This window comes from Leptinotarsa decemlineata, unplaced genomic scaffold (genome assembly GCF_025532065.1).
Source record: "Leptinotarsa decemlineata unplaced genomic scaffold, Ldec_3_MD MMD2_tig00000133_RagTag_RagTag, whole genome shotgun sequence".
Lineage (NCBI taxonomy): Eukaryota > Metazoa > Arthropoda > Insecta > Coleoptera > Chrysomelidae > Leptinotarsa > Leptinotarsa decemlineata.
The window spans coordinates 1,058,911-1,075,613 of record NW_027412542.1 but is presented as its reverse complement, the minus strand read 5'-3'; the positions used below and the strand labels follow the sequence as shown (position 1 = coordinate 1,075,613).

The window sequence follows — 16,703 nt, the reverse complement described above, 5'->3', positions numbered from 1 at the left end:
TCGGTGGTTCAAGCCCTAGTCTGAACGATCGATCTTCACTTGCTATCGTTCAACCCGTGTTAGGAAGCACACGTTAAAAGGTAAGACCTCGTTAATCCTTAGCTCGCACAAGTTTCGACTTCTGAGGGTTGTCGTTCGTAGGGGTGCGACAGCTGGTTAACGGAAAAACAGAATTTTAAACAGATTTTTTTAATGTACCTGTAATCTAGTATTGCCAACACTTATGGTTTAAACGCAGATTCTATCCAGAAGTTAGTCAGAAAACAAAGCCGTAAATTCCAGAAGCCGTAATTGGACTACATTGGATTTGTTGATATGACAACACTAGATTCGTTCATATGTAATATCATTATATAGCCCAGAGTTTATAGAACAATTATGGTCAACAAAAGGTATTTTTGAGAGTGTTTAACGGAGTAATCTCTCGACAAGTACGATATTAACTTGCGATGTACGATTTTTATTTCGTCATGTTTGACACACTGCTGTAATGTTCTGTTCATTGCGTGACAGAAGACCATATTACGCAGAATGCAGAATATACATTTGTTTTGAACTTCCTTTCCGAGCGCGGCAGAGAACGATTGTGCCTATAACGACAGCCCTCAAAAATGGCATGTAGATGTCGTGGTCGGAATCGAGTCCAAAAGTGAGGTGTGTATGAGAATGATGTAATGCTCCATTATAAAGAGAACTGAAATACGTATTGAGCGGATTATTGACCTCCTACGCCAGTAATCAGGCTGGATGTTGATGAGGTCATGAGACATATGTGATAGAAGAATTCTAAAATGCGTAAAAAGTATTATGGGTGGTAGTACTGTTTCGAGCAGGACTACTTCCAATCGAAGGGCGATAATAAATCCGTTAAATAATCGTCGGATCTGGATAATAGTCTTAGTTACCGAGCCCAATAAACCAAAGAGAAAGAAGAAAAAATAAATATTGACATTTGTGATGTCCATATAGTGAAGAAGACTAAAAGTTATCTTCAGTATTTACTTTTTGATAAATAGTACAGTGAATTTACTTGTAAAAAGAATTTTGAATATTTTGAAAATAAAATAAGGTAAAAATTGTTTCAAAATGAGATATGCACAGTTAGTGATTGGTCCAGCTGGTTGTGGAAAGTCTACATATTGCCATACACTAGTTCAGCATGGTGTGGAAATAAAAAGAAATATTAAAGTTGTGAATTTGGATCCAGCAGCAGAACATTTCCAGTACAATCCTTTGGTGGATATAAGAGAATTAATACAAGTTCAAGACACGATGGAAGACGAAGATCTCCAATTCGGTCCCAATGGGGGCCTAGTATTTTGCATTGAGTATTTACTAGAAAACTCTGATTGGTTGCGTGACAAAATAGGCGATCAAGACGAAGACTACATACTCTTTGATTGTCCAGGTCAAATAGAACTTTATATGCATCTTACAGCAATGAAGAAATTGGCGAAGCAACTGCAAGATTGGGAATTCAGCATCTGCTGTGTTTATATTATAGATGTACAATTTATGACTGACCCATTTAAATTTATATCAGGAGCAATGTCTGCCCTCAGTGTTATGGTCAACTTAGAATTGCCTCATGTGAATATCTTATCAAAAATGGATCTCTTGAGTAAAAGTGCTAAAAAGAGACTTGAGTCATTTCTAGAACCTGACTCACACATGTTATTACGTGATTTTGATCTGTCAACCGATGTAGGGTTTAGTAAGAAATATCAAAACTTTACTGAGACAATCGGCACGATACTCAACGATTATTCTTTGGTACGCTTTATTCCGTTCAATAGAAAATCTCACGAAAATATAAGTGATGTTTTAATAGCAATAGATTATATTATACAATATGGGGAAGATCTGGATGTGAAAACTCAAGATTTTGTAGAGCAGGAGGAAGATGATTGAATAAAGTTATTTAAAAAAAAATAGAATATGGAGTATTATTTCTTTACTATTTTAAAAAAATGCTGGTAGGGTAATCAAGAGAAGAACCGAGATGCTAAAATAATGGCTGTGTTAGGAATCAAACGTTAAAAGGTAAGACCTCATTAGTCTTATTAGCTCGCACAAGTTTCTCAACTTCTGAGAGTTGTCGTTCGTATGGGGGCGATAGCTGATTAACGGAAAAACATATTTCAAACGGAACAGACAGAATGTGTATTCACGTCTGATTCTAAGTGTAATCTCTAATAAGCTTGTACTTTACTTAATTCATTCATCATGGTGATTAGATCATGCTTCTGTTCGTTATGTTGTGAACCTGAATGTATCACTAAAAGGTTCCATCTTTAATGAAAGTAGCAACTACCTGCAAATATTTAGTGAGAACAAACTCACTCTTGCCTATGAAAAACCCTCAATTTATATTTATTGGCATATTCATAAGGGGAGATGTTATTGACCTTACTTCTGCATATCAATAAAGGGCACAATTCCTGCAGCGCATTTGTGGTTTGGGGTAGCACCACTGCTGATACCTACGGCGGGTCAAAACAGCGTTGTCTGGGGTTGAATGATAAATGAGTTGTGTTTGGGCTTCGATTTTCTACTGTATTTATACAATTACCCTTTTTTATACCATGGAATAATTTAATTTTTTTCAGACTCTGTGTGATTCAAGAGTAGGTTCCCTGATAAACGGGATAAAATCTAGCTATAAATTTTGACCAGTGACCTAATTCTTGGCCCTGGGTATGCTAACCTAGTATTTTTTTTCTGGCATTTGGTTGCATAGGTGGTGATGTAAAATAAAATTGTCTTTTATGTTGTCTCAATATCATATGTTGTAGAATCTAATTGAAAAATTATAAACTGAATATAAAAGTGACTCTATGATAGGAAATATAAGTTACTGTACTGAAAATACTTGATACAAAAGTGTTAAAAGGAATAGATGAAAGTTGAGATCACTGTCCATATTATTGAAAATAATTGATATTGGTAACTGTTTTTGCCTTGTGTATTATAATTTTTGAGAATAATTATTACAAATTCATTATGGTGTCAAGACACTTCTGCAATTTGAACTAATTTTTTTCTATTTTCTTCTTTAATAATATCATCCTTTATACCTCCTATACTTCTATCTTCAATATTGTGCCGTCGAATAAAATTTTGCATTAGGTCCGCAACATTTTCAGGATTATTCAAATGAACATGATGTGTTCCTGGCACATAATGAAAATCAAAGTCAATGCTTGTTCTTTTTAAGATATCTAAAACTTGATAAACATTCTCTTTTGGCTCATAATAAGAACTCTCTGTAGATTTGACAAGTAACATAGGCATCTTCATATGGTGGGCATATTCCACTAAATCTTCTTGGTTGAAGTACAATGATGTCCCTGTTTTCAATCTTGGATCTCTCGTGAAGTAGAATTTTCCTGCAGAGTAAAACGAATTATTTATCACAATATCACAAATTTTTCTATGACTGCAGAGTGCTAGTTAGAATGTCAATTCATGTTATTTATTATACTAAATAATAATAATAATACTTTATTTCCATAAAGACAATATAAAGTTGTATAGGAAACTGCCAACATAATCAAATAAAAATACTAAAAGTTAATTATAAAAATCAAATAAGGCTATAGTAAAAAGAACAGACCCATAAAATTTTGCTAGCGTATAATGACAACTTTCTAACAGATATGCTTTAAGTGTTTGTTTAAAATTATGATGATGTTGATGTTGCTGATGTTGACCCTCCCCAGAAATAAACATCGCACCTAATTCTAGAATCTACATGAGCATAGTAGATAATAAATAAGTGAGCTCTAGTCAATGCTTCACATAATAATGCCTTGAAGAGAATAAAATTGTCAAAAACAGACAAGTTTGAATAAATGAAATATATTAATATGGTTGTTTGGTTCAGAAACTGACGCTATTTAATATTCAAATCTCATTTTTTGCAAATATATGTTTGTTAAAGAGTTATGAATAGTTTTTGTGAAAATATTCCGAAATAATTTTTTCAATAAACTTTTTGTACATTACAAAGAATGTTTCAACCTGTTTTCACATTATCATATAATTAGCGGCTGAAACTTGTACTGATTGTGTATGTTCAGTATAACCCTTCAACGCAGGGCTAAATCTCCAAATCAATTCATGAAAATGATAAAAAATTCAAGACAGATATTGAAGATATACTCTTTCACTCCTCCTTGAGGTCCCGGGAAGTTTTTACTCTCAACACCACCGTTCAGTGTCAGCAGTTTTCCTTTATTCAATCTGACTTCCCACTCATATAGTATTCTTCATATTTTTTCGAATAACTCTAGAAAATTGTAGAAAATTTTGAACAATTCTGGAACACATTATATTTTATAAGTTTTCAATATTATCTCTCGACATAGACGATCCAGCAAGGTAACACCTATACACAAATCAGGACCAAATAACATTATTGATAACTATAGACCTATTTCAGTAGTTCCGACTCTGTCAAAAGTTATTTAAAAAAAAGTTATTTTAAAGAAACGTATTATCAATTACATGAAAAAATGTGTTGCCTTTGGCAATTACCAATATGGATTCCAAGAAAATAGCATCCTGAGTGCAACTATAGACTTCATTAACCACATTGCTGGATGATAACTGGATGATAAACACTACACTATTGCTGTATTTGTTGATATACGAATTCTCTATATTATTTGAAACAATCGAAGAAATGGGAATAAGATTAAATGCTCTCTCTTTACTAAAAACATATCTTCTAGATCGCAAACAATTGACAATGGTTGATGGCATTTCAAGCCAAACTGAAACTACTTATAATTGTATATAAGGGTAAAGACTAAACAACTCAAAACACTAGTGAATACCGACCTTGAAAGGTATCACAGATAGCTTGCAAAAAATAAACTTCAGATCAATGTAAAGAAAACTACTTTTATAATCTTCTCTCAGAAAAACATGAAACAACAGGACATCATAGTGAAAATAGGAGGAAAGAAATAATGAGAGTCGATAATACCAAATATCTGGGACTAATAGTCGATGAAAGCCTATGCTGGAGTAACCATATCACCCATGTAGACAAAAAAGTAATTCCAATGGTTAGTGTCCTCTATCACTGTAGAACCTACCTACGCCCATCTTCACTCCATCAAATATAAAATGCATATTTCTAATCAATTTTTAGCTATTTAATTCCTTATGGGGTACATGTGGACAGACATTATTCAAAAAAGTAAAAATAGTTCAAAACAAAGTTGTGAAAATGTTATTCAGGCTTGACTACAGAACCTCGACTGATACTTTATACAGTGTAACCAAGATACTGCCTATTCAGGAGAAATCGAGCAAGGTAAATTTGCATACAAGGTTATACATGAACAAGTCATATGTAATACCAACTTCACTTTCGTTAATCAGCTCCACGAATACAATACTCGTACCCATTATAATGTCTTTTTAGAACCTGTAAGTACTAATATTGGCTTAAATAATCCCATTACACTATGCATGAAAACTTATAATTCTCTTTCCACGGAAATAACAGATAGCCCTAATTTCAGTATCTTTAAGAAAAATAATTTTTATATTAGCATATTCAACGAAGGAAAGGCCTAAATCTATTCAATTCTCTGTATTAATTACTATCAAGTTTTTTATTTTACTCACATTTGTATTATGTATTCCTAAGTGAATCTTGATAATATTACTTTGTTGTACTGCACAAAGTATTATTATATTGTTTTTAGCTAGTTTTCCGAGGTTGGTGCTGCTTTGGATAACTTTTTTTTTTTGATAGTGCTGAAATGTTTATTGTAACCATGATTGCATTATCTGAATAAAGTTCTTAAAAAAAAGACGTCAATCACTAGCGAAACGTTGAGAAATACTCAAATGAACAACTGTTAGATCAATCATATTAACCTACCAACTTGATATCTTTACATATTTTATAAATTTTTCGAGTTACTAGAGAGGAAATGTGGAACATCTAAAAGTTTTATAACCTAATATACCAATTGAATTTTCAGTTAACACTATTAACAAAAAGACCCATCATTGTTAATACTCAAACTTGGTAAGTATTGGTCTTTATTACTCAAAGTGCTTTGTCTTTCCTGTCGTATTTAGTTATATAAAAAATAAATTACCAGGATATAATTTAGATGGTGCTATATTCCTTTCCATCAGAATAGTGGCATACTCAAGTGACACAGAGTTGTTATTAGGTGCGCCAACCATTTTCTTCATGTCTTCAATACTGTAACTCGGCGGTTCTTCGGAAGATTCGTTGAATGAATTGTATTTGAAAAAAGCATCGATGGCCTGTGCTATGCGAACATTAATATTTTTTCTGACCATGGGTTTCGACCCATCTATGAATAGGACCATATCAATGTCCTCAGGATAAAGCATGCAATAAGTGTAACAAATCACTCCTCCAAGTGAGTGGCCCATTAAAGAGGTTTTGGGCCATTTGAATTGATGCGCTATGCTTCGGAGCGCAATCAAATAATTCATGAAATGGTAGTTCATTCCATTGGGGAGGCGAGTTGAGAATCCATGTCCAGGCAGGTCAATTGCTAGGAAGCCAACGTTTCTATTCAACAGTGGTATGAGCCTGTCAAAAGAACTGCAGTTATCCTGAAATTGAAATAAAAATAGATTTTAAATTATTTGTGAGATAAAATTTTCCAGAACTAAAGCACTCTCTCTAGATGTGTTCGCTAACTAAGTTAGCATCCTGGCGATAGATTACTAATCATCTAGTTTGGTTAGCTAAATGTGAGTCGATAAGCAGTGCTTTAGTTCTGGTGTTCTACATATCGAGTTTATTCAAAAAGTGCAAACTCAACTGAAAGCAACTCTTTCAAAGACTAAAAATCGAACAGTCTTTTGAAGGCACTAAAAGCGATATGGGCATATAGCCAGTGATATGATAACACCAACAGTCATGATTTAATACTCCTTTTACTGACAAAAATTGAAATGCTATGTATAAGTTATGTTTAACAAAATTCATAATGGTGCGCAATAAGGCAATAATAATAATAATAATAATATTTTATATTGTAATACGATCAACAGTGGATACAGCAAAAGTCAAACTTACGAGAAGTTAATTCTCATATACCCTAAAAAAGGTAGGTACCTACTGATTTCAACAATGATTAAATTTCAAATTAAAATATTAAGATACATGTTTCATCATCGGCAAAGTTACAATTAGAAATTACATAATGTTAAGAAGAGTTTTTAAAAATATTCATGATTAACAGCATTTTCACATTTACTTTCGATTAAAAATTTTCGTAACAAATATCAACTTAGACAGCAGTTAAATATATATATATATATATATATATATATATATATATATATATATATATTGTATATATATTTCGATTTCGAAATCGAAAAGCAAGGCCTCATCAACAAAAGGGATGACTCACTAAACATCCCTAGGATTTGGAAAACAATAATTAAAAACAACCACCAAGACAACCACAAATTGATAATGAACCATCGCAGGTAGGAGAACCGCCAGAAGCCATTAACAACCCTCAGGTAGAAAAACAGGTAGGAGAACTACCAAAAGCCATCAACAATCGTCAGGTAGGAAAACAGGTAACAAATCCATACAACTTACGCAAGCGAAACCATATAAAAACACCACAAGAAGAACCTAACATCAGTTACACCTCTCGAAGCGAAGCAGTAACTCGTCTTGATAATGCCATCTGAGATGATGGCGAAACGTCGACTATCGAATAGTACACAACGGATGAACACCCGGAAGAACAACACATCATATTCTATCATCCGTGAAAACCTACCTATTATTTTACACGCTTTATATTAGCTTCACATGTATGTATGTATGTTTGTTTGTAACTCTCAAGCTCGGGATCTGTATTGACAGAATTATCGATATTATTGCTTGATCTATTCGCGGGCAGATGGCGCTGTACGTAACCTCCTTGATATTTCTTGATCTATTCGTGGACAGATGGCGCTGTACGTAACTATCGACATTATTGCTTGATCTATTCGCGGGCAGATGGCGCTGTACGTAACCTCCTTTATAGGTTGTTCAAAAGGAAATCAAAATAAAAAATGGATTTTAAGAAGCATAAGTGTTAGCGAAATTATGTACTGCAAATGAAATATTTAAATATTTTCAATTACCCGTGATTTAGTACAGAAAAAAAGTTTTGAACGAAACAAAAGATGCATTTTGAAATCTAATTCGATTATTTGAAAGCAAAAAATTCAGTTACTTAAATATTTCATAAATATAGTTTAAAAACTAAAAAACACACTTTTATAGCATATGAAACTAAAAAGTTAAAAATATTTTTTTGAATGAGCTTAAAACAATAACGATCGAAAAATACTAGTATTATTGTGAAAAAAGTGTGGGCGCTTTGTGGCATATTTTTTGTATATCAAGCGCCCAGACTTTTTTCATAATAATACTAGTATTTTTCGATCGTTATTGTTTTGAGCTTATTAATAAAATATGTTTTTAACTTTTTAGTTCGATGTTCTTTAAAAGCGTGTTTTTCAGATTTTTAAAACCATATTTATTTATAATATGTAGAGTTATTGGTTGGGAATAGCCAATTCATTACAATGCTTGCTATTAATATTCATATTATTAGAATATTGACTATTTCTGGAAAACAGGTTAGAATGTCAAGTTTACAAAAGAACTCCTTATAAAAGTTTCTTCGATCTAGATTTATGATACGTTTCAGAATTCTTTTTTGAGTATGAATATTTTTTGTGAGTATACTGAAGAACCCCAAAATACTATGACTGCACATGGGCATAGTATTACGTTCTCAGACTACAAACAGACTTGACCCTCCAAGTATCGTATCACACCACAAATAGAGTTTATACCGTTATTTAATAAGTTTACATGAGTTTGCCAACTGAACGTTGCGTCCATCGTGACACCTAAGAATTTAGTGTGATCAGATATTGGAATAGACTTATTTTGAAATTTCACATATTGTTCTGGTGACATTTAGTTTAAGCATATTTACCTCTGACTATATACTATTTGACTGACTATATACTATACTATTTGACATGACTGAAGCTTTGGTTGAGAGTTTTGATGTATTAGTTCCTTTGATAATGACTGATGTGTCATCTGCGAACTGCACACTACCCAGATTCAAGGATTTGGGTAAGTCATTAACATATAAGAGGAAGAGTATTGGTCCAAGGATCGAGCCCTGAGGTACACCCTGCCAAATTATGATTCTAATAGTTATATTTTACGTTAGTAAAAACTAACATTCAAAATTTAAAGATGGATGTAAATGAAGCTCGTTTTTTTTGATATTGTACTTCAGATTATGTTGACAACTACATATATGTGTAAAGAACAACACTAATTGAAATACTATTAGACTGAAACATGTAACTAGTTCCCAAACCATCACTTTTTCCAATCACCAGAAATGCAATACTTTTCCCGACACGCGTTTCACCAACCAAGTTGGCGTCTTCAAGGGTAAGAGAAAAAAGTTTTACCTTTCATATAACTAGTTTCTGGAGCGAGTATATATTGAAATAACTTCGAAAATTGACTAATATTACACATCAAAAGTCTGATAATTCACAAAATTTTCAATGGTGTAGAAAACTAATTCCATCAGTACCTATTATGCTTTATTTGATTTTTCAAGATATTTGAAATACTGTTACTGAATTATTACTGTTCCCAATATATCTTGCGCGGGTTCTTGAAAAATAAGTGTCGTTTGAATTCCATGTTATCATTTGCGTTTTGTGAGCTGATGTATATATATATATATATATATATATATATATATATATATATATATATATATATAGGATATCCATTCAGTCCTGAAGACTGCATAGGCTCCAACCAAAACTAGACATTCTAACCGTGAAACACATATGGTTCATAAAGCAAAATTCTTACGGCATTGTCCAAGGATTTAAATCCTTAGACAATACTTACGGCTTGAAATCAGTTTTTCCAAATTGCATGTCAAATGCCTATCGATTCCACTTTACTACTCCGAAAAAAGAAAGACAACTGTTTTTTCTCGATGGTTATGATTACCAATGAAAGTCCTCTTTGTACTACCTAGGGATTAATTTGTGATCTTAGGTCCACCGTGTAGAAGTAAACAAACCCACTTCTAAACGGTGTTAGGGCAGAGTGTACTACAGTTTTTCAGACCACAACGGATGACAATAATGATAGAGTTGTTTCGAAAGGGCATTTACTTTCAGTTTCAGTGAAACTTGAAATCTAAAAGTATTTATTAAGTGAACTTTACTCAAAAAGCGTATCAATGAAAGTATTTCTTCCACACTACTGTGCAGTGTCGAGTAAAGTTAATGTGTTAAAATTGTTTAATGGTTATCATTATCACTTTCATTTTTTGTTGGTACTGATATCGTCAGTCTCTTATACATAAGTTGAGGATTTTATTTATAGAGTAATCTAACGTTTCCGTTCATTAATTTTCTCATTAATTTTATCTTTTTATTGTTGAAAGATAATCATAGGTAATTCGACACAAACATTCGAAAACATTACCTACGTCTTATGCAATGACGTATTTTGTACTTACAATAATGAAAAAATATTGTTTTCATATTATTTGTTATTTCTAACAAACCTTTACGTTTGGTTCTAAAAATGTAAATTAATTTGGTTGCACAAAAAATAATAACAGTATAATTCAGTGAAGTTCATTTGACACATATTTTGAACTGTTCTCGCGATATTTACAAAAAGGAGAAAATACGGTTTACATCTCTTTTCTTCTACCCATACTCGACGATCTGGTGAATTATAAAGTTTTTGCGATATCTGAAACTGGCTGATTCAATTCAATTCAAAGTACCTATACTTTATTGTCTGAAGACATAAAAATCCTATTGACAAAATATAAACGTAGGTACATATGCCTTCATATACCATGATTTACATGATATAGAAACACATTATATATAACAACAGTATATATTAATCTAGTAGATTAGAATGAATAAAACACACTGATGTGATGAATCAGCTAATGAACACCATCTCAAAAAACTCCGGAATACTATATAAAGCCAAGTCAAGAAGATAACATTTTAGATTTTTTAAATAGTAGGTATACAGCAGTAGGTATAAGATTCAGAATGTATAACTCTCAGCCACATACATTCAAAAATACTTCATATAACTAAAAATAATAAATGATCACCAAAATTTAAACCTCACTTCAATTAGGTATACTTAATGAGAAATAAATTTTATATCTCTCTGTTTTTAAAGTAAATCTGTTTAAAATCAGTTTTTTCGTTAATCAGCTGTCGCCCCCATACGAATGACAACCCTCAGAAGTCGAAACTTGTACGAGCTAAGGACTAACGAGGTCTTACCTTTTAACATGTGATTCCTAACACGGATAGATAGTTCAGCTAGATTGAATATTAGTTGCAGAATCATCGCAGCTTCAACCAGATAAATTATCTCGAGAAAAATATCTGGTCGAGGCGGGAATCGAACCCACGGCCTTCCGATCGTGAGTCGGGCGCACTAACACCGCGGCCAATTCCGATGACTCCAATAAACTGCTCATTGTTTACCCAAAAATAGTAAAAGTAAACCATATAGTATTTCAAAATGTTTTCCAAATATTTAACCCAGTGTCGCTATTTTCCGGGCTTGAAGGCCGTGGTTTTCCGAATTTCTTCCTGACGTGTCGCTGGCGCGAGTGGCTAGCTTCCTCAGAGGTTTATACGCATCCTGGGTTAATATCTCCGATGGCCTATTAAGTTGGTTGTATAGTCTCCATATTTCCTCCTCGTAGAGGTTTTTCACAAAATGGTTAAGGCTTTCGCGGCCGAGGTTTTCAGTCATCGGAGATATTAACTCAGGATGTATAAACCTCTGAGGAAGCTAACCACTCGCGCCAGCGAAACGTCTGAAAGAAATTCCAAAAATCAACGGCTTTCAAACCCGGAAAATAGTGGTACTGAAAGCTCAGTGTCACCATTCAAAATGTTAGCACCCTTATAAAACATATATTTTTCAACTAATTGGATTGTTTCCAATAGGAAGATATTTTTTCATAACCAAAATAAAAAAATTATTAGCTATATTTTATCGGTCCGCACTGCTGGATTTACGTAGTTTTTAATAGTTTATGTCGAAATGCCTTCGTTTTTATTACCTGTGCATTATTTAGTAACTTCATCTTAACATAAGTAATTCTGAGGAAAATTTGTTTTTTTTTCTCAGACTAGACGTGATATCATTGTTGGATTCCACGGTGAGGAAAATGGTAAAAAGAATTATTGCCTGTCCAAAATGCTGTTTTTCTCAGGGCACGCGTTTTGTATTCAAATTGGAAACAGCCAATAGCATTTTTCTCCGTAGCACCTGTACAACAGACAAGCACATACCTATGATTGAGTTTTACATTAGTAAATTAAAAGCCCTGGGCTTGCAAAAAAAACAGTATAGGTTCCAACTTTCGTCAGCTAGCAACTTCTCTTGGTGTGACTGTGTTAGCTAAGCAATGCCGACAAGAAATATCATAAATAAACGTAATATTTACATTTTCACGTTGAATTCATATATAATGAATATGGTTTAACAAAACTAAAAAACACGCTTTCACAGAACATCGATCTAAAAAGTTAAAAATATTTTTTTTTAAAATAAGCTTAAAACAATAACGAACGAAAAATACTAGTATTATTGGGAAAAAAGCGATGGGCGCTTGATATACAAAAAATATGGCACAGATGCCATCACATAGTTTCATTTGTAAAATTTGGTCACACAAAGATTATAGGCGTCGTATTTGGATGGGGTTGTATGAAATCTGTGACAGAATCATAGAACGTGCGACGGTGTATTAGACACTTCCTACATGTGTAATTATCTTTGGGATTAGTTGTTACTCAATCAATAAAGTGAACTCAAACTTACCTGCCAGCCATGAACGGCCAAAATGGGCCTCTCTTCGTAGGGTTCCCACCACTTGCCAGCTAGTTCTCCCCAAGGTACTTTTATTGACACTTCTTTAAATTCTCTTCTTGTTGAATGCCATCTTTTGCAACAGTGTTTGCCAATTTGTTTGTATACTACATTTCTAATCATTGTTCGATATTCGCGTGGCAAATATTTGCCAGACTAAAAGGAAGTAAAGGATGTTACCGCATTCTCCTGCGTACTAATTCCCGTGTGTTTCAAGGTCGGCTCCAAACTATTTGTGATAAAGGATAGAGTTACAGAGTGGCGCAGCCAAATGTATTACATTTTTCGTTAATTGGACGGTGTTATTCAAGAGTCGGTTATGCTATATACCTATGAGATAATTATAGAGATAGCGTGAAAGATTGAAAACACTTGAGAAAACTTTCTGTCCGGTAATCTGTAAAAAAAATAGTGAAAACTACAAGATTACAAATGAAAGACAAAGAAAATTACTAGAAAATTTTGAAGTAAGTTAGTGTATACAAAACTACCCAGTAATGTTACGTCGGTGCGTGTTATTCAATAATGAGTGCTTCATCAAATTCAACTTCATTCTATAACTCTACAATCAAACTCTTTTTACTTCACTTACAAACGCTCACGTACAAATGTCAGGCCAAGTACTATGGATAATTCTATTAGACCACATGTTAGCTGTTGGCGCCAGTGAATCACTGCTCCAGTGGCGTAACATTGCTCCCTTTTCAAGTTGCTCGTTTCATGGTAATTCGTGTCTGCTTGATTTAACTTAACCTTTGGTAGTGATGACTCAAGGACAGAATAATGCACCCCCCATGCCCCCTCCCGGGTTGAGTGCCCTGAAGTAGGAGCTTCCCCCCCCAGCTATTTAGCGAGGAGAACCTACTACCCCACTCCATTCACCCCCGCTCTCCGAGCGGTCCTCAACTCACTGATGGGCACTTCAGCAAGATTGACATCTGACCTCTTTTGGTCGAAAGTCAGCCTTTAGGTGCTATTCTTTCGCGATCGGTAAAAATTGTTTTGTCTGACTATTCCTAACTGAATTTTTGCATGGGGGCCCCCAAAAACTAACTGGCGGCTATTGCTATTAACGTCGGGCGTTCCTTAATGAATCTATGGATAATTGGATCGCGGTCGAGTTGTTCTGCGGTGAACTTGCTGGAAGAAAATCTGATTAGTGTACTAACCGGAGTCGCCTGACGGCGACTCGTGGGGGCGGTCTTTGGTTCTGCTTTGTCGGCCTTGGATGTTTGTCCCTTTCTCGGAACCTGGGGTCATCCATGTTCAACGCATCGTGGGTTGTTGTGCGATCTGATTCTATCGAACACGCTTTCTGCGTGTTACCTCATATACACGTCCACATATTGCGTGTCCAGGTCTAAGTCTCTGTATATATATATATATATATATATATATATATATATATATATATATATATCTATTTGGGATATAGTATGTCTGTTGGCACTGGCCCCAGGCAGTGCAGGCATACAGTATTATGGGCATGAGGACGGTTTTGATCATTAGCAACTTCACTTTCAACCCCATGTTGCTTCTGCGTCCTATGATAGGTGCCAGTCGTTGTCTGGCGTGTCTAGCCATTCCAATTCTCTGCCGTACGTGAGACTGAAATGTTAATCTCTTGTCTAGGATGACCCCCAAGTATGTCGCTTTCCTGGTCCACGGAATCTCTTGTCCGTTGAAGGTGACGTTGCCTTCCAGTTGTACCCTCCTGCGGGTGAACAGTATCGCTTGAATCTTGTCAGGGTTTATACTGATCTTCCACAGGTTGGCCCACTCCTCTAATATGTCTGCCTGTTGCTGCAAGTATCTTGTAACATGCGCTTGGCTCGTGGATCTCGCCAGCAGGGCCGTGTCGTCTGCGTAGAGCGCCAACTTGTTGAAGTTGTTCTCCGGCTTGGGCACGTCCGGAGACGTGCGGCGAAAGGACTGCTCCTTGCGGGACCCCTGCTTCCAGTAGTCGAATTGTTGATAGTTCGTCTCCTACTCTGCATCGGCATCGCCTGTCAGCTAGAAAAGACTGAATTAATCTTACCATTGGTTTTGAGTATCCGAAGTCGCTCATTTTGGCCAGTAGTCCTTGATGCCAAACTCTGTCGAACGCCTTGGAGACGTCTCAGAAGATTGCACTGGTGTTGTGTCCTTTGCCGAGGTTGAAGCCCTCGGTGGCAAAGTCTACTACCCTCAGGACTTGTAGCTCTGTCGAGTGTTCTGATCTGAATCCGAATTGCTCATCCGGGAGGATTCCTAGCTCTCTAGTTTGATCTTCTAATCTCTTCAAGATGACACGTTCCGCCACTTTGCTTATGGAAGGTAGTAAGCTTATTGGCCTGTGATTGTCTGGGAACAGGTGGTTCTTCTTGGGCTTCGGGATGTGGATAACCGTTGCCTCTTTGAACTGCAGACTGCAGCACGGGAAGTGCTGCAGTCTGAGTATAGCGTTTATAATGTTAGCTATGGCTGTTATACCCTTGCGCGGTAGTATTTTCAGTGCCCGGTTTGTTATGTTGTCCGGGCCTGGAGCTTTCCGAGTGGATAGACGTCTTAGTATGTCTTTCACTTCCTCGGGAGATGTCGGGGCCAGGGGTTGCGCGTTGTTCGTTCGTTGTCTCAGACTTCGTATCGTTATTTCCACCTGTCTCTCTATTTCTTCTACTTCGTCCGTGAACGGTACGTCGTTCTCTCTGCACTGCCTTTCGAAGTTGTCTGCGAATGCTTCCGCCTTCTCCTGGTCAGTGTAGACGATTCCTTGCTCGCCGTGTATTGGCGGGCATGGCTGTCGAGGTCCTTTCCTGAGTACTTTCTGCATTCTCCATGCAGACTGGTCTTCAGTGTTAAGTTCATCCAGACGAGTAGTCCATTGTCTGTCTCGAATTTCTTTTAATTCTTCTTTAGGTATCCTGTTTGCTATTTGCATGCACCTTTTGTCCATAGGCGCGCGAGTCCTCTGGTACTGTCTTTTCAGGCGTCTTCTTATCCTGACCAGTTCCATAGTTTCTGGTGGGAGCTGTTCTTGGAAGTTAAAGCGTTGGTCTGGGACTTCCCGTGCGCTTCTTTCCATTGTTTGGATTATCGCCTGCTGCAGCTGTTCTGTGGCGTTCTCCAGATCCGTTTTTGATTCGATGTTCGATATATATATATATATATATATATATATATATATATATATATATATATATATATATATATATATATATATATGTGTGTGTGTTGAGTTGTGTTAAAAAACTCTCTAAATTTGAATTTATACAACTGTCTGTCTCCATCCCTCAGTTGAATCAATGGATTTCAGAAATTTAAAAAATAATATCAAGAGATATCTTCTCAACCACTGTTTCTACCCTGTCGAAGCTGGTCAATCCATAGTTCTTGAAAAATTATTCATGTTGTAAAGCTGTGATAAAGCCAGTTCTTGTTTGTTGACCTTTTTATATTGATATCTTTATTTATTACCATTCATGTGACACTGATTATTTTAAGGAATTTTGATATGCCAGTTTCACTTATTTATAAAATTTATTACTTTAATCTAGAGACGTTGTTGCTCATTTTAAGTGTCTGACATAGTGTCTAAAGTATATATGACTTGCCATAAATGTAATTTTGTTCATAAAGTGGTCAAATGAATCACTCTACTCTACTCTACAAGGGCTGTAGCTCTTAAAAAAAAAACAACTCTACCCGTTGT

The 16,703-nt window shown here is 35.2% G+C and overlaps 2 protein-coding genes across 3 annotated transcripts; one reads left to right on the top strand and one right to left on the bottom strand.

The window, feature by feature from the left end:
• The first annotated feature begins 961 nt into the window (after positions 1-961).
• On the top strand, positions 962-1,933 carry LOC111517666 (GPN-loop GTPase 3). Its single transcript, XM_074172490.1, has one exon. The coding sequence runs from the start codon at positions 1,087-1,089 to the stop codon at positions 1,909-1,911; it is 825 nt and encodes a 274-aa protein (XP_074028591.1). The 5' UTR covers positions 962-1,086; the 3' UTR covers positions 1,912-1,933.
• A 1,014-nt stretch (positions 1,934-2,947) lies between these two features.
• Positions 2,948-16,165, bottom strand: LOC111517683 (probable serine hydrolase). 2 transcript variants are annotated; one of them, XM_023173904.2, is made up of 4 exons: positions 13,466-13,618; positions 12,965-13,409; positions 6,126-6,618; positions 2,948-3,389 (listed from the first exon to the last, which is right to left on the bottom strand). In XM_023173904.2, exons 2-4 carry the CDS (start codon positions 13,133-13,135, stop codon positions 3,010-3,012), a joined length of 1,044 nt encoding a protein of 347 aa, XP_023029672.2. In that variant the 5' UTR covers positions 13,136-13,409; positions 13,466-13,618; the 3' UTR covers positions 2,948-3,009. The 2 variants fall into 2 exon arrangements, 1 of the variants encoding a protein (XP_023029672.2); XR_012464824.1 differs by lacking the exon at positions 2,948-3,389 and having other exon boundaries at positions 6,484-6,618; positions 13,193-13,409; positions 13,466-16,165.
• Positions 16,166-16,703: the final 538 nt, after the last annotated feature.

What these genes read in the sequence shown, in the direction of transcription:
- LOC111517666 (XM_074172490.1), top strand. Translation starts at nt 1,087, where the DNA reads ATGAGATATGCACAGTTAGTGATTGGTCCAGCTGGTTGTGGAAAGTCT.
- LOC111517683 (XM_023173904.2), bottom strand. Translation starts at nt 13,135, where the DNA reads ATGATTAGAAATGTAGTATACAAACAAATTGGCAAACACTGTTGCAAA. An exon ending in TGGCCGTTCATGGCTGGCAG is followed by an intron (nt 6,619 to 12,964) that starts GTAAGTTTGAGT and finishes TTTCAATTTCAG; the next exon opens with GATAACTGCAGTTCTTTTGA. An exon ending in ACCATCTAAATTATATCCTG is followed by an intron (nt 3,390 to 6,125) that starts GTAATTTATTTT and finishes TTTACTCTGCAG; the next exon opens with GAAAATTCTACTTCACGAGA.